General features: G+C 40.9%; 1 protein-coding gene across 1 annotated transcript; it reads right to left on the bottom strand.

Moving 5' to 3' along the window:
• Nucleotides 1-719: 719 nt before the first annotated feature.
• SEC61A1 (SEC61 translocon subunit alpha 1) lies at nucleotides 720-12972 on the bottom strand. The gene is made up of 12 exons (XM_038149420.1): nucleotides 12839-12972; nucleotides 11534-11601; nucleotides 10835-10900; nucleotides 10668-10746; nucleotides 9732-9863; nucleotides 8289-8398; nucleotides 7932-8085; nucleotides 6972-7132; nucleotides 6147-6344; nucleotides 5641-5832; nucleotides 3965-4041; nucleotides 720-3203 (listed from the first exon to the last, which is right to left on the bottom strand). The coding sequence occupies exons 1-12, from the start codon at nucleotides 12843-12845 to the stop codon at nucleotides 3017-3019; spliced, it is 1431 nt and encodes a 476-aa protein (XP_038005348.1). The 5' UTR covers nucleotides 12846-12972; the 3' UTR covers nucleotides 720-3016.
• Between the last annotated feature and the right edge of the window lie 9105 nt (nucleotides 12973-22077).

The following is a 22077-nucleotide window of genomic DNA, read 5'->3' as shown; positions in this document are numbered from 1 at the left end:
GAATAAACCAGATGATTTTTAAGGCTTCATGAATAACGACAAAACTTAAATAGTCAGCACTTAAATGCTAAAGAAACTTTCACCTCAAACCTGCAGTGCAGAAGGACATGTCAAGAATTTTGCACAAAGTAACCCCAGGAGAAAGATGTCATATGTTGCCCTGCTGTTGGTTCTCATCCAGTTCTTGCACATAACTCATCACACCTACAGTGACCTCAATTATTTCTGTGATCATATGTGTGTTGACATAATATTCCCACAGCAACCATGGTCACCAATGCAACTCTCCTGATGAAAAATAAAACAGCAAGAGAGAAATCAGGCTGCTGTTTAGAGCGACTTAAACGTGACCAAAATCGTGGCTGACTTCCTGCATCCAGTAATAGTATTTTAACTAAATTTGCTTTCAAGTACTGGGATATTTCTATTCAGGCAGAGGGCAAAATCTTCCCTTACTCTAAGTTTAAAAACTCAAAGGGCAAAACAATATTGGGAATAGCATCAGCTTTGAGTTTTGTTGTCTCAATTATCATACTACAAAAAGACTGGCACTGTATCTCTAATGGAAACAGCTTTTGTTAAAGTGATGCATCATTACCCCACTCACCCTCTATTTACTTGTGCAGTGCTTTTAGAATTGCAACTCAAAAAAAGGAAAAAGCCCAAAGGAATGGTCAAGATCCAGTTATTTTGGCAACCCACTATTGAGAGACCTTGGAGCAAATACAAATTGTCTTTATTTCACACTGACACGCTGATCAGGAGTTTTGAGGGTACCACTTTTTGTCAGTCTCATAGGTGGGTACCCTTATTCTACAAGTGTTAAAATTTAACAGTATCCAAGCACCAAAAGCCAAGCACTAGCTCCAAAGATGTACTTTATTTCATTATAAAGCAGATTTTATAGGCATTATTTCTTTTTGTGAACATCCATTGTATGGCCAGCAGGTTCTGCTTTGAGGACACAGCTGTTTGATAACAAAGATTCACCACTAGACCACAAAAATACAGATGCACAGAACAAGTGCTGCTTAGATACCAAAGAGCAAATGGACTAAACTGCAACCAGCCCAAACAGATATGGCCAAAATGACAAGAACAGCTCCAGCCCAGCCAGAGCAGCATGCACAGAAGTGGAGTCCTTTATAGTAAAATAAAGTTTGTATTGGGCTTCCTGGAAAAACAACAACAAAAAAATCCCCAAAGCAGAATTGTATCAGAACCCTTTCCCTCTCCTTATAATGCCACTTTTTAACTGTCCCCATTTCACATCACAGTTGTGTTGTGGTGCATTAGTACTTCATAAAAACCAGAAAAATTATTGAACATAACGCGACATCATAGTGAATGGCTGACAGTGACCATTTCATGGATACTTCATTCCAATTCTTTTATTCCTTTTCCAATTGTGATCCTCATCCCAGGCATTTGACTTTCATTGACAGGTGCATCTCATTCCACTTTTGCAGATTTCCCACGTGTTTGGTATCTGAGCTCAGGGTATTAACAAGGGTTTCTGGATGTCATCTGTGCTCCTTGGGTGTGTAACAGAGTCCCACCACTCCAGCAGGAACAGTGACTCACAGACTGTCTGCCCAACATGCAAAATGCACAGAAGGCATGTTGATGCAGTGTAAAGAAAAGTTCCAGCAGCCACAACTCCTCCTTCTGGTTTCCATGTTGTCCAATACTGATTGAGGAGAAGTGTATTTACAAGACTCATACACTATATAATATTTGCATTTGGTCCTAGGCACCTGATTAGTACTGACAACCTAAATTAAAATGGAAAATTAAGTTTTATTCTGGTCCATTACAGCCTTAACTGTAAACTCTCCATTTTGAGGGTGTGATGTTCAAAAAAGGAATCCCAATACCTTCTGAAAGAGTACTTTCCTATGTACCACTCAAATCCATGAGATTACAGGATGGAAAAGCCTTCTACATAAGCCCCTTAGTGGAATTATCTGACAAGGGTTTCGTATCTAGATCTACAGAAACAGACAAGCAGCATCCATTCTTTCCACTCTTTTGTGGTAATGAGACTCAAAATTCACTAGATATGAGTAATCAGATAACATCCTGATTGCTACGAGACCAGAATGCATTATCAAGGAGAGAAACTTCACTCTAGCAAGGAGCACAAGCAGATTTGCATCTAAGCAGCCATAACACTCATTCCTTCAGCTGGCATCAGAACTAGAAGCACAGCCACGAATGGCAATAAAGACTAATCAGAAGGCTTTACAAAGTCGGTTTAACCAAGTTTCAAAGTAGCAACTCTTAGGCACAGGTTCTGGCAGAATCTAGATTTACCTGAGTTTTCTGCTTGTGGAGGAGAGGTGGTGGGAAAGGACACATTCCTTTCTTACACAGAAACTTGAAAACAGTCTCAAGCCAACACTCAACAGCTGACAAAGTCTAGTGTAGTAATTACAAGACAAAACATTTGGAATTATAGATATTGTATTGTAGTAAAAAGAAAAAACTGCCTTTCAAATCTGCCACACTGGAAAAAAACCCCTAACACATGAAACACCATTTGTGCTTACAACCGTAATTATGGAACTTGAGCATCAGATGGAGAGATTTTTTTCACCATTACTGCAAAGGAGCTGCAAAAACAAGTTAAATGGAAAAAAAATCCCTTCCAAATATTCATTTAACAAATATTAATTAAAACCTGTAAAGGCTTCAGGTTACTAAATGTGAAAGGGGCTCAAAAAATTTTCAGGAGTCATTGAACTAAATCCAAGTCAGAAAGCTGACTCTCCTAACACATAATTAAAAAACAATTTTCTTAAAAAAATTTTTTGCACATCTTCCTCATCAATTTATAAAATGCAAAACTGTATGCTAGAAAAGTTTGAACATAAGGGAATGTGCTTTGGAAACATTATTAAAATATGTGTTTCTATAGAATGACACTATCAAGTTTATGATACTTCTTTTCCCCTGACTGGCTACACTTTGAGAATGTCCCTCCTCTCTTTCCTGGGTCCATGAGAAACTAGGTTTAGAAAAGAAGAGCTCCCATACTGCCAACTTCACTCTGTTCCTTTACAAAAATTTCAAAGTACTGATAAATGATGGTGACAGCGAGCAGAATTCCAGTTCCAGAGCCAATTGCTCCAAGGAAGTCTGCCAGCACAGAGAGGGCACCGATACAGAGCCCACCAAAGGCAGCAGCTGTAGGGATGTACCTGGAAAAGATGAAATGAGAATAGAAAAGGGGCCATTAGAGTTTGCTTAGATAGTAACAAAAAAATCAATGGCAAAATACTCTCTACCCTTGTGGGTCTGCAATCTGGATAAAAACATAAAATGCTCAACCTGACTGGAGAAGAAAAAAATGCTACACTAAGAAAAGGTACTACAGTCCACCATGCAATTATGCACAAATATTAAACTTTTGGCTACTGGCTCTTCAAATTGTCAGTAGGTGACTGAAATCCAAAGTTACAATAACATTACCATAACACAAAGGGTACATAGGTCCTGCCCTGAAATCTGAAAACCTAAAGACATCAACCCCTGCCCACCTCTGCACCTAGGAGATTTAAGTAACTACTTGTTTTAGAAGCAAGGTCTGCATGAAAACAGTCCTCAAGACTAAGAACACACGAAAAATTACAGTAAGAAAATACTTCTAGGTCAGCTTGAAGTAGTAAAGTACACTGAAATGCTCATTATTAGCTACCCTAAGAAGAGTGCATAAATCAAAAAAATAAAACAGAAAATAAAAGGTCCAGAATTTGAGGCAAATTCTTTAAATGCAAGGCAGAAATAAACCGTACTGCACAAGCCTTCCATTAATGAGATAATGTTCTATGCCATATGCATGTGACATCAAAGCTGAAATAATATCTGCGTTCTAGGATCTAGAAAATGGAAGTCAAAGCAAACTTTGCCCTTTGTTTGCCCATAACACTTTGCATGAAGAGCCAGTGAATATGCAGCTCACCTGTTGAGTTCATGTACCATTGAAGTTTCTCTGTGACCTCGCATTACCATTTGCTGTTCTTTCAATTGCTTGGCAACCTGTATTGAATCAAGGAATGGAGCAAGTAAGTTTAGTGTGATTTCCCAAGGCCATGGAATGTAGTAGTGTGGGAAAACAGAAGTAAATGATGGTGGGGTTGGGCATTCTTTGTATTGTTTTGTGTTTTGGATTGTGTTTTACATTATTCATCCGAGTTCAAAATATCCAGTATTTTAACTTCAGATGAATTATAGTCACAGGCACTTTTCTACCTGTCAATTATACAAAGCTTTCTGGATAATTCTAGTCCTATTGAGAAAAGGAAAATTTGGATACTGGTAGGCTCTCATACATGTAATTCAATCCCTGTTTTGCATCTACCCGTCCCCTGATGAAGGTTTCAGAGATGTTCCAAAACCATTCCTTGAAGTGTTCATTCTGTTTCAGTTTCCTGCATTCAGTTGAGTCAACTATTTATTTGTGGAGCCACACTAGAAACTAGACTTAGAATCCCTTCTTGGAGTATTATTCTTAAACTGGATTTCTGCAATTGAGCAGAGCTCTGCAACACTTTACTAACAACTGTGGGTAAGAAACTCTAGCAGGGGAACATGAAGGTGCTCATCACTGACTCCAGGCACTGAGAAAACACACTTTTAGATGAGTAAGCTGCCAGCTTTCCACTACACAGCGAACACTTAAGTAATAACTTATCAACTTTCTTTTCTGACCTTTTTTGCATGAACCTAAAATTATTTCACTTAGTATCAGGAAAAAATACTAAAGTGTTAAAAACTGTCTACTCTGAATACTGGATCGGTTTACTCTGAAATAAGAACCTGACTGTACACGGCTGTGAGTGCCTCCCTGCATGCCAGAGAAGCAGTAAGATGCAGGTGCAAAACAAGAGAGTGCCCACACTGTTACAGTAACTGGGCAATTACTTATTTGTTAAGGGAATGGATTAAACCATTCCATATGGCTGCCAGGCTTCACCTCCTACCCAGAACAACACAATACAAATATATGACAAAAAAAAAAAAAAGACAGCTATTTTCCATTTTGTTTTCCAACTCCAATTTCAGGATGATATAGATCCTGAATGTTAAATATCCTGTAGCAAATGGAAATTTTGAGAAGCTAGCCTCAGATACATCAATGCACTGCACTATATTCTCTATTGTCAGTGCACTCTAGTTGAAAATAACAACCTTTAGTTAGTTTTCCCACAAAGGAAGTTCAGAACTCTCTGTGTCAGGAATGACTGTCTGAGCTTTACCTGCAAATTTTTAAGTGGCAACTGCCTTGCACATTGTGCACCTGTCCTGTGGCACTGAAAGAGTTTCTACCTCTCCTGTTACCTTTCCTGCTCCCACACTGATCACATGTTTCTATGTTATAAATTTCCTAACTCAAATCAAAGCAATTTAAGTTTTGATGTTGTTTTGAAAAAGCAGTAAACAAGAAAAAATGACCCCCATTCTGTCTTAATCTTTCTCAACTAAAAAATTACACAGTCCCCTGTTTACACAAACAATTAATATTACCAACAATATTACCAGCAGAACAGCTTTTTCAGAAGAAAGTCAGTCTCATTCTTACAACTGCTCATCTGTTTGCATCATGTAAGCTCACATAATTTGTCATTTTAAACTTACATCTTTGGCAGAGGAGCCAGAGACTTCAATCCATGTCTTAGAGAAGAAAGCACAGGAGCCCAGCATAAATACAATATAAACAACTGCATGTACAGGGTCTTCCAACACCGAAGAAAAGGACTCTGGAGGTGACAGGTAGTAACAGAGTCCACCAACTGGATAAGCACGAGCAGGGCCTCCAGATGATGTGTCCTGGAAGAAGAAAGCAAGCAGTCAGTCACCAATCTTCTCACTATTTCTTAGCCATTAAACCAAGTCTTAGAAAAGTTACTATCACCTTTGTGTCACTTTGCATCATTACTACTGCAGCAGCACAAAAATTTACATTCATCACAGCAAGCCTCATATGCTACCATTAATTCAAACTAATTACTAATTTAGGAGTTTCAGTGTGTATGACCACCTATCAAAGTGTGTCTTACTTCATATTGAGAGACCATCTCTTCAACCCCACATTTCAATGGTGCCCTTGTAAAGATGTATGCAAGATGAGAAGGAATACTCACAGACCAGGTGCCCAGCAGGCTGACCAGCAAGTTGCCACTGAAGCGGGCAGAAAGCATCTGGGAGATGACATACAGGTTTGACACCAGGGCAGACTGGAGAATAATGGGAATGTTGGAAGTGTAGAACAACTTGATGGGGTAGGTGTTGTACTGGCCCCGGTAGCGAGCAGATTTGATAGGAAGATCCACTCTGAAGCCCTGAAAAGTATTCAAAAGAAAGTCCCCCATTACACCTGGATGTGAACCCATAGAAGGGATCATACATTGCAAGTGCAAGGCCTTGACAGCAAGAGAAGAAACCTGCAATCATTTTGTGCAAGTACAAATAATCTGTCCAGAGAGCTCTCCTCTCCATGAGAACCCTTCTGCAAAGGGTCTACAAAACTGCATGGCTGTTGAAACACACCGCCACACACAAGAAGGCATGAAAGAGTCAGACATCAGAAGAAATCTGAACAAAAAGCATCCAGAAAAAGAAACATTACAACTTCATATAATCTTCAGCAACAAACAGGCCTAAAAACTTCAAAGTGTTTCCCAGTAAAAAGCAATAGCATTTGTGCTAGACAATATCATATGCACACATGCATCTGGGGTATTTTTATTTCGTTCTTTGTTTCTTTTTTTCAGAGATCAAACTAAATCTCAAGCCTTCTGTGTGACTATTGTAAGTGTAGAAACTGATCAGGAGAAGGCAATGTATAAAGAACATCCAGATGCTGCATGTACAAAAATGAGCGTTGTGAATATATAATTTCTTGTAGAAGGAAGCAAATTTCAGACCTACTTCCATACAGTTTTGCAACCCTCATTATTCCAACTGACCTGGAAGTAAATGACAATTGCAAAGACAAAGATGGTGGCAATCAGATTCATGAGGTTGGGAAGGTTCTGACGGTAAAAGGCCTCACGAAGAGCTCGGACTTTGTCTGTGCGAGTAGCCAGAAGATGGAACAGAGCAATGATGGCTCCCTCAAACTCCATGCCTTGGAAAGGAAAAGAAAAAAGTTGGTTGAGCTGTGATTATCTCCAAGTTTCAGTGTTTTGTCCCATTAAGCATACTTCTGAACCACAGGATGCAGAATGGGATTGTTCTGAGTCTTTTGCATCTTGAGCATGTTCTCAGGCTTTTATATTGTCACCCTCTATGTCAGCTATGTTATTTCCAAGATTTTTTAAAAAATCCCTTTGTAGTGGCCCAGAAACTAAATCATAACCCAGCACAGGATAATTCTATTGGTCTCTAGAAACATTGACAAGCACCAAGTTCTTTCTTTCCTCCTGATCAAACAAAAAAGTAAACTTACAGGGAAGCATCAGGCTTTCTAGTGTCTGTTGTGGTAAGACACAAGTTATTGCCTGGATTACAGCAAATGGCATAACCTCACTTCTGTTTTCTACTATACAGCAGCAAACAGGATCATCTCCAGTGCAGTTTGGAGAATAAGCTCTTTAGGACAGAGTGTAAAAAAGGCAAGGAGCAGAAAGAAACAGCTAATATTTGGTCAGTAAGTTGGACAGCAACCATAATATAATGGCAGTCTACTACTGCTGACTTCTAATGAAGGCACTGTGAGAAACTCAACTTCAATAAATATCCTGTGAGATACTACAAATTGAGAAAATATGTCTTTGTGCTTGCACTTTGCACAGCAGCACCTGCTGCATTAGCAAGATTCACTACACAGCCAAGATGGTAGTAACAGCATCTGGCATTAACACTAAAAAAAAAAGTTGCCTTTTTTTACAAACTATTGGTAAAGAAAGCAGACTGTGCCATATTACCTCGCCCAGTGTTCACTGTGGTGGGGCTGAATGCTTTCCACACAATGGTCTCACAAATATTGGTAGCAATGAAGAGAGAGATGCCAGAACCAAGACCATATCCTTTCTGAAGCAGCTCATCCAAGAGCAGAACTATCAAACCAGCAACAAAAAGCTACAGTAAAAAAAAAGAAATACAGCATTAGTTCCATCTTTTTTTCATTTTGTTAGAAAAATAATGTCTATTAAAAGATTAGACTATATGTGAAGAAGCAGCTACACTTGGGCCTTTTTGCTCTGCATGTGGGACAGCCTGTCCATAAGGCTGATTTTTGGACCCTTTCAGGGGAAGAGTAAGTAGAGAAGACAAGAAATTACCTGGATTGTGATAAGCAAGCAGATACCAGCACCCATCTCAGATGGGTCTCCGTACATTCCAGTCATTACATACACAATGGACTGTCCAATGGTAATGATCATTCCAAACACTACAGAATAAAAAGAAAAAGGATGTATTTGTGCTGGATGCCCATGTCAGTGGGCAATTAGAGAAACAGAAATCACTTTTTTGTAGAGTATCTTGGTTTCAGCTGAGATAGAAATAATTTTCCTTGTAGTAGCTGGTAGAGTGCTGTGGTTTGGATTTTCCATGAGAATAATGCTGATAACAGGCTGATGTGCTGCTGTTTTAGTTGTTGCTCAGCAGTGCTTACCCAAGGACTTCTCAGAGTCCCCTGCTCTGCCAGCCAGCAGGTGCACAAGAAGCTGGCAGGGAGCATGACCAGGACACTGACCTTAAGTGGCCACAGGGAATATTCCATACCCTGGAACACCAGGCTCAGCAGGGAGGATTGGCCAGGAGGGGCCGATCTCTGCTCAGGAACTGGCTGGGCATCCATCAGCAGGTGGTGAGCATTGCTTTGTACATCACTTGTTTCTCTGAGGTTTTACTTCTCTCTCTCCTTTTTGTTACAGTTGTTGTTATTGTTATTATACTTTGTATCAACTATGGAACTGCTCTTATTAAACCCAAGAGTTTTTTTGGTTTTGTTTTTTTTATTCTCATTCTCCTCTCCTTCCCACAGGAGAGTGAGCAAGTGTCCCATGTGATACTTAGTTGCCAGATGGGGTTAAACCACAACATCTGGGAAGGAATACATAAATCACAGGGTGTTTAAATTCAAGAGCAAGTTAACTTTGTTGTCTGAAATTTGGCACTGAAATAGAATTACACCCAGACAGTGCAAATGCACTTAGCAGCAAGTGGGTCTGGTTACCAAAGGCTGCTTTAGATACTGAAAACTCTGAGAGGGTTAAGATATTACTGTAGCAATTTATTATTTTTTCCAGTACACATATCAGTAAATAGTGTACAGCATCAAATATCTACAAAACACCCTATTTTTTTTTCTGGAAGTAATTATCAACTGACCACAGAGAGCCCTTATTGACGAGGAAGACCCATGCATGGAGCTGCAAGGTATAAACAGCTACAACCAACATCTTAATCACTATGAAACACTCAGATTAGCACTGACCATCACAGTTCAAAAGCTGAGTCTCCAGAGTCTCTATTACAGCAGCAATGCCAATGGCACTGACACTTTTACTTTTCACATCTTTCTGAAGCTTAACAGCCAACAAGGCAGAGAGCTGTCAGTAAGAGAACAATGACATGCAGGTATCTGCAGCAGAACAGGACACACAGCACGACACAAACCCGAAAGCCCAGCTGCACCACTCATCCCAAGGTAAATTCACTTTCCACTGTCAGGGTGAGATACTCTCAACCACCAGTGCTCAACAGGAGCTGTTACTCACATTTCTGAGCTCCATTGAAGAGAGCTCTGTCCTTTGGGGTGTCACCAACCTCAATTATCTTAGCACCTGCCAAGAGTTGCATGATGAGCCCTGAGGTGACAATGGGTGAAATGCCCAGCTCCATCAATGTTCCTGCCAGACACAGGAAGAACAGTGAAGTTTTAGGTTAGTTTTTACCAACCTTTACATCACAATGAGAAGATCTAAAACTCCAACTTTCCATAAATGTAAAAATTACCAATGATAACAAAAGTTTGTTAGAAGTCAGTTTGATATGTACTACTCCTCAGTACCTCAGAAATACTGTGTTCCCTGAAAAAGACTTTTGCTGTCAAGAACAGATTTACTCTACATAAAACAAAGTATGATATAAACTGATAGATCAAATGATATAAAATGATAAAGAGCATTCAAGAAACTGTCATCATTCTTAATTCATAGCTGCATTAGAAAGCCTCCCCAAGAAACAGGAATTTATATCAACTATCATGAATTTTAACCTTCACACCTGCATTAAAAAGCTTCTACAAGAAACTGAAATTTATATAAACTACTATGCATTTCAATCTGTGTGGCAGACTCAAAGAACTCACCCAGGAAACCACAGCACTCAAGGAAACACAAATCACAAATCTTGAAGATTGCAACAGCAGCAATGCAGGTAATTAGGAACTGTCTCTTCCCTAACCATTTCCCTCCAAAAAACCCCTCCATTTTTGTACATATAATAGATTGCACACAGTCAACCATAAACTCATTTTGTCCAGAAAGTTGTGCCTTTCCCAATGCCACACTGATTTATGACTTTAAATAATACAGAGAAATTACTTTTCACTCTCCACTTCATTTTTATATTCATTACAATGGAGCAGAATGCAAGTCCAAAACCATTTTGATTTAAGCTAAAAAGATGCCCTCCTGGAAGTCTGGCCATACCTCTATTTGATGCCAAAATCACTCTCATCCAGTAGAAAGGATCTGCAGAGTCTGATGACATAATGCCAAACAAGGGAATCTGCATTTCCAACCAAGAGATTAAATCAGAGACTTCATAGCATGCTTTAAACATTTCAGCCCTTCCTTTAAAAGGGAAGGAAACATACCTGGCAGCATACTAAGAAGATGAAGAGTGTGATAGCTGTCCATAGTACCTTTTCCTTAAACTGAATCTAAAGAGAAAAACACAAAACCAAAAACCAACAAGAGATGATAAAGGTGTCAAGACAATAAGACCTAGTCCATCAAGCAAACTTTTATGGCAGCACATTTGTTTTTTTTTGTGGAGGGACAAAGCACAGAACACCCAAAAGAAAGTAACATACTGTTCATCCCTTTCATCCCACATAAGACCAAGGAAAGCTACAAAGCTTTATTCAACATTTAATCCAAATAAACAAGCTTATGTCAATACAAGATAATTCTGGTACTTCCACAGAAATGAGTCTTACATTTTCATAAGTAAGAGCTTATGATGAGAAAAAAAACAGTAATAGGGAGCAGCTTATCTCAGCAAATAATCTTAGATTAGAGCTCATGAAGCAAAGATTTTCATGTTGTTGCTTTAACTTACTCTAGTTTACACTTCAATCTGTACTGCCTTCAACATCTCACCATGCACTGCTGTGACATGAACAAATCTGCCCAACCCCATTTATTCTTGTTCAACCTCATCCTCATGAGTGCACCACACATGCACTCCACCAAAACTGCCATTCTCCCATCGGGGAAGAAACCCCAAATCCCACAGATGCAAACTCTGATTTTGTATCACACAAATACAAACCTAGGTTTTATCAACCTACCTTCCGTTCTGGCTTTTGAATTTCAGGCAAGATAACACAGAAGGGCTTGATCACTTCAAGAAATTTTACTGTACAGAAATAAGTTAAAAGAAAGTGAACACACAGACACAATAAAAACTAAAAAAAGCTCAAGCTGAACTGAATTTGGACACGTACTCTACATAATAAAAGTCCCAAATCTGGGGAAATTTTGGTTGGTTAGTTTGGGGCAGAGTGTATGTTTGTATTATTAAATATTTATCTGTTCTAATTACACAGAGATTCAGCTAACATGTTTTAAGTACAGTATGGACTAGGAACAGAATTAAAGAAAGTCAAGCGTTTTCCCATTTCACCAAGTAGACTAACAGCACCAAAAAATCTCTGTCATTGCTTTATATGAGTTTATCAACACCCTAGAACTTTTACTTCATAGTAGCTTCTCCTCAGCCAAATATCAGAGAAAAAAGTGCCTTGGATATATATATATATATATATATATATATATATATATATATATATATATATATTACTTTTGAGCCATACAGTTTAAGAATTTCTACACACTTTTGGGCCATCCAGCTTAACCGTTCCTACCAATGCAATTAAGAAACATCAATCCGAGTTAGTCTACAGAACATCCCATGCCATGATCCCCTCCTAGCCAAAAAGACACATCCTTAGGTCAGAAGTCTATCTTAAAATAACCATATCTTGAAGAGGGGGTTTGCAAAGTCACAAGTTCTCCCATAAGCAGTGCACTCTGAATTTGAACAGTTAATTCTAAATCCGCTAAGACAAATTTAGGGTTGCATCCGTATTTTGGACTGATTTGAACTAAGAAGAGTACAACAGTGCAGAACTGAAATTACTGGTGCCTTTCCACCTTCTCATGGATGGCTGCAACTTCAGCGGCAACTTAGGACCGGCCCACTAAAGATATTTTCTTAATTTCAAACGATTATGTCTGAAAAGCTACACTGGACCGCGACATTCAATTGAATTCAAATCAAGCTCTCTCCAGCATCCACAGTAACACAGCAATCGACTACGACGCTTTCCAAGCAGCTTTCCCTCGCACGGATCGGATCGCTGCGGGATGCGGACACAGTCTGCACCTCCCTGTGACACTGTCCCTGGGGGGTCATGCCCGAGGTGACACCGGCCCCCCCCCCCACCCCGGCACCCTCAGCCTGGCGCGGCCGGGCGCAGCGCCCGGCACGGGGCACACGCGATGAGCTGCCACCCCCGGGAACGGCGCTTTGGCGGCCGGAGGGGAGCAGCCAGAGCCCAGCGGGGCCGCGGGCTGGGGTGCCCGGTACTCACTGCCCATGGCGGCGCCGGGCGAGCAGCAGCGAGCGGCGGCCGCGGCGGGAGGGACACGTCAGGCTCCGAGCGCCGCCGCCCCCTTCCGCTTCCTGCCACGCGCCGCGTCCGCCGCCGCCGCGCATGCGCCGGGCCCTGGCCGCCCCGCCCTCCGCCTACAAATCCCATCGTGCTCTGCGGCCAGGGAGCACGATGACTCCCATGCTGCGGATGACGTCTGCAGCGGCGCGCGGCTTGCCGGGAGTTGTAGTCCTGCACCTCCCGCCATCTTGATGTGGTGTGGGGCTGGCTTGTGTGTCAAGTGTGTCGAGGAGCGCGTGTTTTAGCTACCACAAAGCGTAGCGCTGGTTTAAGAGGTTTCAACAGATAAATACATAAATAATAAATACATTTATCAACAGATGAATACATAAATAAGCAATGAAATTGGTTTCCTGGTTATGTGTTTTTGTAGCAGGATGTTGTAGGCCTTGCTCTGCACCTCCTTGCAGCGGGCACAACAAGTGTTGCATGTTGTGTGGTAGAAAGAGCAGCTGTGTGTAAATGCCTCAGCTGCCTCTGGCCATGCAGAAGTGATCTGTGTAGGTGGTCCTCCGGACTCTGTGGTCAATGGAGATACGAGTGGAGAAATACTCTGCTTGCCTTACATCTCTGGAGAAATCACTCTGCTTATCTCACACACGTTTTCCGATGTGAAAAATGCCTATCTGATGATTGGCTTTTTGCAAATATTAAAATGAATATTATATGTGTTATGTAAGAAAGTTATGCTGTATTAATTTTCTTAAGTAGTATGTTAAATATAGTTTTAGGTTATAACATACTGTTATAATAGAAACTATGCTATGTAAGATACTTTTTTTAAAGAGAGGAATGAGGTACTCACACCGAGACAGCAACCACAGGACATCTAAATCTTTCAGAGAAAAAGAATTTATTGCTCCCTTATCAGAAGAAACTAACTTCTTCCTGCCTTGCTCAGCCCTGAAGATGCCATCAGAATTCAGAGGAAGAAGTTGACACTGACCAGACAGAATCCTTTGATTGAATGGAATTTATGCATCATGTATGAGATGTATGAATATGCAACAGGCTTTTGCTTTTAAGGGTTAATCTTCTGTTAACATGTGTCCTTTTTCGGGCTTATTTTGCCCAGAAAAAGGTACACAGACTGTCCATAACTCTTTGTTTTAATTGTCTCGTATTATCCTAATCGTCCAAAATTTTATTACTCTAATTTTATTACTATTTTTATAACCATTTTATCACTGTTAAACTTTAAAAATTTTAAAACCAAGCGGTTGGCATTTTTCACATCAGATGAGATGAAACATCCTCCAGAGGTATTTATCTCCGTCATAGAGGGAACTCAGGTGACAACTTCACCCCGTATGTTGGGCGTCCGATGTCAGACAGCTCCAGGTGCCAGTGTCCCACAGCCCCTGCCTGCCCGGGCCCGTGTGTAACACACCCGGATCCAGCTGGGCTTTAATAAAATGGGAAACATTGGTGGAAATGTAAAGCTTTGGGCTGCGTGTCAAGGAAGTCACGGGCCAGCCACATGTCACTGTCACCCGGCAGCAGCGGCAAGGGACACGTGCTCCCAGGATTGTCTGAGGTGCTTCTTGCTGAGGAGCACTCAATGTCCTGTGTGTTTCCCAGGCCTCTGCAGGGGCAGTTATCAGCGGTCTGAAAGGGAAGGTAAACAGAAGTCAAGGGAAAGATTAAAACAAATAGTGGTGCTAATACAAAGCAATGAAAGTCTCTATGCACTCTATAAAATGCGTAATTGCTTCCACAAAATCTCCCTGATATTTTCTGAGCACTTAGGTATGCTTTGTTTGGTTATTTCATCCCTGCTTTTCTGAGATTTAAAAGACCAGCCCTAATTCCCATGTAATTTTTTTTCTTTTAATGTTTCTTTATTGTTGGATTGTATATTTGCCCTTCTTCAGTTTTCTGAAACCATGCACTTCATCTGTGAGTTATCGAAGACATTGCCAATGGCCGTGAGAATGTTTTAGTTCTTGTCCCGGGTTCCTTATTTCAAAATCTCCAGTTTATTGAAACTTGTTTCAATCCACCCATTTCTAATTAGAGATAAAGCACTGCTTTCCAACTAACATGCTGTGTTGCAGAGTTGATTTGATAAGATGGTTTTGATTTAGTAATGTGGACACTGTGCTGGTTTATCAGAGCTGGTAAGTGGAAAAGGGAGAGCCAGCAGTGGTTCTGTGAAGGTCTGGGTAGGGAAGCACAGCAGTGATCAGGAGATTGATGGTAGAAGCATGCAATGAGCTGCCAGAATTTGCACAGTCACACATGCTTTTTGTGCAGGTAAACTTTGTCTGTGCCATAAAAATAGGCAAAAAATATTTAATAGGCTGTTATTTGCATGCATGTATCACCTGTCAGACTTTTTGTGTTTCTGTTTTTATTTTTTAAAATAATTTTAGACAATAAGATAATTTGGTTCTCTACTGGAAAAAAAAAGTATAATTACTCAGAATTGTCTACTTTGGGAGGACGAAAACTCAATAGATTTTGCCTGCCTCTGTATTTTGTCCATCCTGGGCCTAAACAGCTTCACGTTTTGGGTGAAGAGGGTACAGTCCTTCAAGTGAAATTTGCCATTGAAGTTCAGTTCTAGGTAGAACAAATGGTTGCTGAAAGAAATCTTTCCTTGAATCTTACAGTGAGAAAACTGCTTTGCCAACTGAAGTAAAAAATACACAGAGAGGAGACAAGCTCAACTGCTTTGTATAATCAAGTGTCACTCTGCAGAAGTGAAAAGCAAAAGAAACTGAAGATTCAGTTCTTGGGGCACTATTACAGTAAAGCCATGTGAGACACTGAGTCAAATTTTGGCCTGGTATGACTCCCTGACCTTGACAGTTTAGCCTGGGGAACTATTTTGGCAGCCACAGTGTGACAAAAATGGAATTTTATACTCGAGGGCTGATTTTTACCCAGTTTTGGAAGCACCTACGCCTGCAAGAAGACTCAGTGTGGAGTGGTGCCAGCTGGTACAACTGGAATGATGATGATGATGAAGAGGGGAAGGATACCATGTAATTAATAAACTGCTCTGTAGAGAACAGCAGTATCTGAGAAAGGGATGTAGACTTAAAACAGCTTGTTCTTTCCATGTTTTGCTATTCTTCTTCAAACCAAATCAGTCTCTCTTATATAACCAAGGTAATCCTGCTTCAGAAATAATGTAATTTAGGACCATTAAAAACAGTAGTATTCACTTAGTGGCACTGAAGTTTGTTAGCCAGTGTCACAGAGTGCAAATCTTCAGCCTTTACTGCAAAACTATGTATCTCACTATACCTCTATTGCATTAGTGCAAAATTGACATTTAATCACTGCTTTGCCAATCAAGCTTTGCTCTGTGGTGACTGACTGCAGGTGCTGAATTATACCCTGATGCAAACAGCAAAGACTACACAATTGCTTCAATAGCCAGAGGTAGAAAGCAGAAAATGGGGGCAGAGAGCAGAAATGGGGAGACCAGCATAGATGAATTTGTGTCTGCCTTTAAATGGTTCCTTTTTGTTCTAGCCATTTCTTGCAGAAACCAGCTACAACCTCTCCTTGAAGAAATCACATTTTTCACGTCTGTGACTTGCTCACACTCTGTTCCCACACCAGCACATTTTGTCAGTGTGCCAAGGATTGCCTGTTGTGCTGGGTGAAGACCTTTCCTCAGCAGGGAGGATGAAGGAGTCCTTCCAGCTGTTGGGGTCCTGCTCTCAGAGCACCTGTAGGCTGGGATGGCCAGAGGGCATTGCAAAGCTGTTGTTTGTACACACGTGTGAGTGCACACACACACACACACGGATGTTCACCTTGCAAAACAAGGCTAGCTCGTATTTGTAGCATCAGTCTACAAGAGAGGTCCTGGACAGCAAGCTGGCCTGTGTCTGTTTAACTGCAGTGTTTGTATCCAGCTCCCTGCCAGTAGTTGTACGTGTAACCACAAGGTGGAAGAGCTGCTTTATTTATGGTGCCTTCCCAGCTTGCATGAAATGCACACAACTGTGTGGGCAAGTTTTATTGGTGTCATTATTTGATTGTTACAGTACATCAATGCCCAAGGGCCACTTTCAGGACCAGAAGTCCTTGTGTTAAGTGTGATGTGATCCAGCTCACAGTCCTGCACGGAGCTTCCTGCAGGCAGATCCCTGGGCCCTGCAGGGTGCTTCAGGAGATCACTGAGACCTCTCTGCAGGGTACAGCTGTACTGTGAGTCCCCTTAAAGATCCTCACGTGGGGAGCTCCATGAGATCCTGCTCAGATGGAGCAGCTGCAGCTCCAGTGCTCTGACAGCCTGTTCTGGAGACCAACCACAATGTGACATACTTGACATCCCCTTTGCCTGCCACCCCCATGCTGTCTCTCAGGCTGTTTGACAGGTGCTTGTTAGATGTCTCTAAAGATTTATTTATGCAGGTAGATGGGCTCTAGGGGTGGTAGCATGTGTGAAACAAGATCACTAAGTGGAAGCTCATGATCTGAATGACAACGGAGCACAGACATAAGGATGACCTTCAGGAAACCCTGAGTAGACAACATTCCTAAAGTAAATTGTTTGCTACTGACCTAAAAGAGACTTAGCTGCTGGCTCCTTTAATCCAATAGCCAGGCTCCATTGATTCCATAGAGCTAGAATCTTCCTTGTAGTCTGTAATCAGGAGAAAATCTCCCAATCTGAGGAGTCCCAAGCAGCAGCCAGTTACAAGTGGTGCTCCCCAGGGCTCCACACTGGGGCCAATTCTGTTAAATATCTTCATCAAAGATATCATCTGGTCCAGGGAGTGGAGGGCACCCTCCGGAAGTTGCAGGTGACTACAGATGGTGGGAATATTGATTTGCCGGAGAAGACACTACAGAGGGGTCTGGGCAGGCTGGGCTGATGGGCCAAGGCCAGTTGCATGAGGTTCAATGATAGTGAACTGCTGCGCCCTGCACTTGGTTGTTTCACACTTGTGTCCGTTTGGAAAAAATTCCAATTTCAATATCTAAATTGACATATCCAAACCATTGATTAAATAGAATGCATCAAAAGAAGTGAGCTTAACTTCTCTTCCAGACATAAGACCAAAATTGCAATGCACAAAAGCATTTCCAATATCATTATCAGGATATGAGAATTTAACTCAATATCTGCTACTGCTTTGCACGAAGTGTTTTGGGTCCTGAACTCTGTTATGAGTCACACCCCTATTTCTCAAATTTGTTCACCCAGGTGCTCCTAGAACGTCATTTTATTCCATGTATTTAGGGCAATGCTTTATAAGGTATCTAAAATACTGTACAACACTGTACCTTTAACGAGCTGTGCTCCCAGCTGGCAGCAGTACAGCAGTGCTTGCTCAATAATGAGCATCCTGATTTCTGGTTCTGATAAAAGAGACCTTCTACATAACACACACTTTGTGTAGCCCAAAGAGTCGGTGGCTAAACCCTGATCTTGTCAAAGAACAACAACAAAACTGCAATAGGAGCACTGTTTCATCCTGCATCTTCATGTGAAACCTCAATGTTTCAAGTGGAAACAAAAGATAATGTGTAGTTTTGCAATGAGAGCAGCACTATTGATTCAGAAAAAGCTCTGTTATAAAGCTACCTTCTGTTTGCTAAACCGTGCCACGAAGGGGACAAATTATGACAAATTATGGTAAAATTACGGAGATCAGCCAGCAAGGTCAGACAGATACTTAGCACCACCAGCTCATGCAATATGGGCAGTTGAAATATATGCAAGAGGAATGAAATGGTTTTACACCCTTCCCTGGGGGATGCAGTGTTGGTGACTGCTGGCCACAGAACTCCAGACTAGATTGATAATGGCTGGTTCCCAGCTGACAGCCTGCAAACTGTGCCTGCTCATGGTGAGCCAACAGGTGAGCATTTCAGCAGGACTGAAAGGCCTACAGTTAATACAAGGTTAAACTCTCTGTGCCATCTAAATGCTTCCCATGTGTTCTCTTCTGGCTTCTTCAAGGTTTCAGAAGCCTTCAGCTTGTTTTTATTTATGTTAAAACCCTCCTCTCCCCCATAGATTGGCTATTTTTCATGCCCTACTTTTTTTTTCCTGTGGCTTATCTAACTAGTTTCTGTAAAAAATGCTAATAGAGCTAACTAAAGCAAACGTTTTCGTATTTATAGGGATTAAGAACTAGCTTTTACTTATATGATTTGTTTTTCAGTCATCAAACTATTGACCTGGAACCATTGTTTAAAAAACCCCAACAAACAACAGTGTTTGGAACATTAAGGGAAAAAGTGCTTGTCTTGCAAATACTGATGCCAATTTCCCTTAAGGGCCTATAGACTAGTAACCAGATACATATAGCTCTGATAATGGACTAACTTACATAAAAATCACTGCCAGCTTGATTGTAACGTTCCCCATGTGCAAATTGGCCAGGGCTGGAAATCACCACTATTAACCTGAGAGCCTTTACACCTTTGCAGAGACAGCTTTTGGCACAGGACCTTAATTTCATCTAGAATTTTATGGAGCATTAGCAAAAATACTTTTTGTGCTGCAACCGCATTGGACCTGTATTTGGGAATGGAAACTACCGACGGAGGAGGTGTTTGGTTTTTAAGTCAGCAAATGTTACCTGACACTGGGTCCCTCTAGTCCAGCTGGGAAGTTCTGACAGTGGTCAAATAACAACGTGAACGTTGGACTTCTGCATCAGCTGTTGTTTTTCAAATCAGTGTTTGGACATTGAATTTGAATAACCTCATGCACACAGTTACATTCCCCTCTTGCACACAAAGCTGGACTGGTGGGGTGCACACAGAGTGGGGCTGAGCTCTGCCTGTAGCTGCATGGCTTTTTCATGCAAATTCAACCTGTAATACACTGACATTTCTGCATGCAGTAATTATCATGTGCATACTTGAAAAGAAAATGCTGTACATGTAAAATTCTGCTTTTGATCCTGGAATAGAACTGATTTCTGTTTATTTTATGGATATTTGAAATTCTTGCTGAATAATTCTGTGATTCTTTCAATTTTGATCTCTTGACAACATCATCTTTTAAATCCAAAGTCTTTGTAAACCACCTTTTGAGCAACTGTCTTTTTCTTTCTTCTGGAATTCTGAGCAGCAGCAGAAATTCATCAAGTAAATTGTCTTCCTGGCTTTAAAACCAAATCTGAAACCTAAGCTGTTCTCTTTGGTACATAGTGAATGGGCTTTGATTTGATTTTTATTGTATTTCATTCAAACTTTATTATAAAAATCTCCCAGGGACACTTGCATGAGAAACATTTTGCAAGTAAAACAGCATTGTATTTCCAGTCTTCCATTTTTAAAGTCTCTCCATCATTGTAGCATTTTTGTCATGCTTGCTTATCTCCATAATAATCCACTGTACGGCAGACAACTGCAGCTGTTAGGTCATAGAGCTAGATGTCTCTGTAGGTTTTTTTAATGGATTTTTTTTTTCCCCGTACTACAAAAGGGTTTCAATGTGTCATTAACCCAGTGACCAGCACTTCTGCAGTCAGCCTGTGGGCTGTCCCCAGGCTGCTATATTTCCAGTGTTCTTTGACTCCGGTTTTGTCTCAGCTGATTTACTGACATGGAATTTGGTGTAGATTTGAGATCCCTCAAAAAACCATTATGGTTTAAATTGAGCAGATGATCTTTATGGGTGGTTCAACAGTGAGTTTTATGTTGATCCTAATAGTTGGTCCCTTTAGAATTTATCCACCCATATTTTTCAGTGGAACGACGGTGACTTTTGGCAGATGGATAATTTCAGGTTTGGATTCAGGTTGGGCATACAAAATACATGTATTCTTGATATCTCTTGTAAAAATTGCAGTTTAAATCCAGACTAGATGTAAATTACAATATATCACTTCTTTTTATTTACTTTTGATTACTATTTATCTCTCAATCTCAGAAAAAGCTTTTTTAAATGCTAACAGTTAACAGGCTTGGTTTGATCTGGCTTCTATTTCCATCACTGGCCAAAAATCCTGCTGGGTCACATCCTCTGAGTAGACACCCCTGTGGATCTCCTAATGCACTTTATAAAATGCATCCAGTAAATCCAATAACAACAGAAATATGATTAAATACACAGTGAACACATGGCTCCAAAAAAAGCAGGTTATAGCTTCACTTTGAATTTTTACTTACAGAGATTTACTTTCCTTGTGAAAGTAGTCCATATAAATCTTTATCAATATTTACTTAGCTCAGCTAGGGAAATAAAACAGTAACTACACCCTGATCTGTGCAATATCAGAGAAGTACAAACACATTAAAGTCCTCCTTAAATGCAGTGGGCAGGATGCTGGCCAACTAGGCAGAGCGAGAGAATTGCTAACACGCCTGAGTTTTACAGACATGCCAAGAGGCTTAGCAGCCTTCAGTGAACATTGCTGTTACAGCAGCTTGCCTGAAATAAGAAACAAAGAAATCAGATTAAAGACTGAGCTGCTTAGGGCAGCAGCATTAGTATGGCAAATTTCCTGGCAAGAGACCTGTGATTTTGGGCATCAGATGGCTGCTTTATGCTGCAGTGCGGGGTAGCAGTGGATTCCTCATCCCTTCTGAAAAACACAGAACAATAACTGTCAGGAAGGTTTTATCATCTGTGAATACTGGAAAGAGGGTAAATTTCCTGTTCCTGTGGTTTTGTTCATCTGCTATTTGGCATCTTTGTGTAAGAGCCCAAGAAGCCATCAAGCAGTAAGCTATTAATGCACCAGCTATGACAAGGCTTTGGAGCAATTTCAGTCTTTGTATAGCCTTTGACTGTTACCTCTGAGCACTCCAAAGAGCTGGCTTTACAGTGGGCTGGCTCCAGAGCTGAGGTGAATGCTGGTGCATCAAGGCAGGCTTTGATGAGTGAATTTTCAAGTGGCAGTGCTGGCACAAGCAGCTGCTGTGCCACACACCCCTCAGTGAGCATTTGTTCTCAGCGCCTCTCTCTGCGCAGTGCTGGTGTAAGCAATTTGTAGCTTCATGGCAACAGGGGCTACAAAATGATCTGACTGCAAAATGCTTTTTCAAATCCTGCAGATGAACTACAGATTTAGTGTTTTTTATACTCATTTAGGAGTTCTGACTGCAGCATGAGTGAATACCTTAGTTAGCTTCAGCTGAGCCTGATAATTAATGAGAGCAGTGAGCATGTACAGCTTGGGTTCAGCATGGACTGTCCAAGCCAGCTAGAGATCACTCTGAATTGCTCT

Source organism: Motacilla alba, chromosome 12 (assembly GCF_015832195.1).
Source record: "Motacilla alba alba isolate MOTALB_02 chromosome 12, Motacilla_alba_V1.0_pri, whole genome shotgun sequence".
Taxonomy (NCBI): Eukaryota; Metazoa; Chordata; class Aves; order Passeriformes; family Motacillidae; genus Motacilla; species Motacilla alba.
Note: the sequence above shows the minus strand (reverse complement) of the source record. Positions and strands in the feature narration are given on the sequence as shown.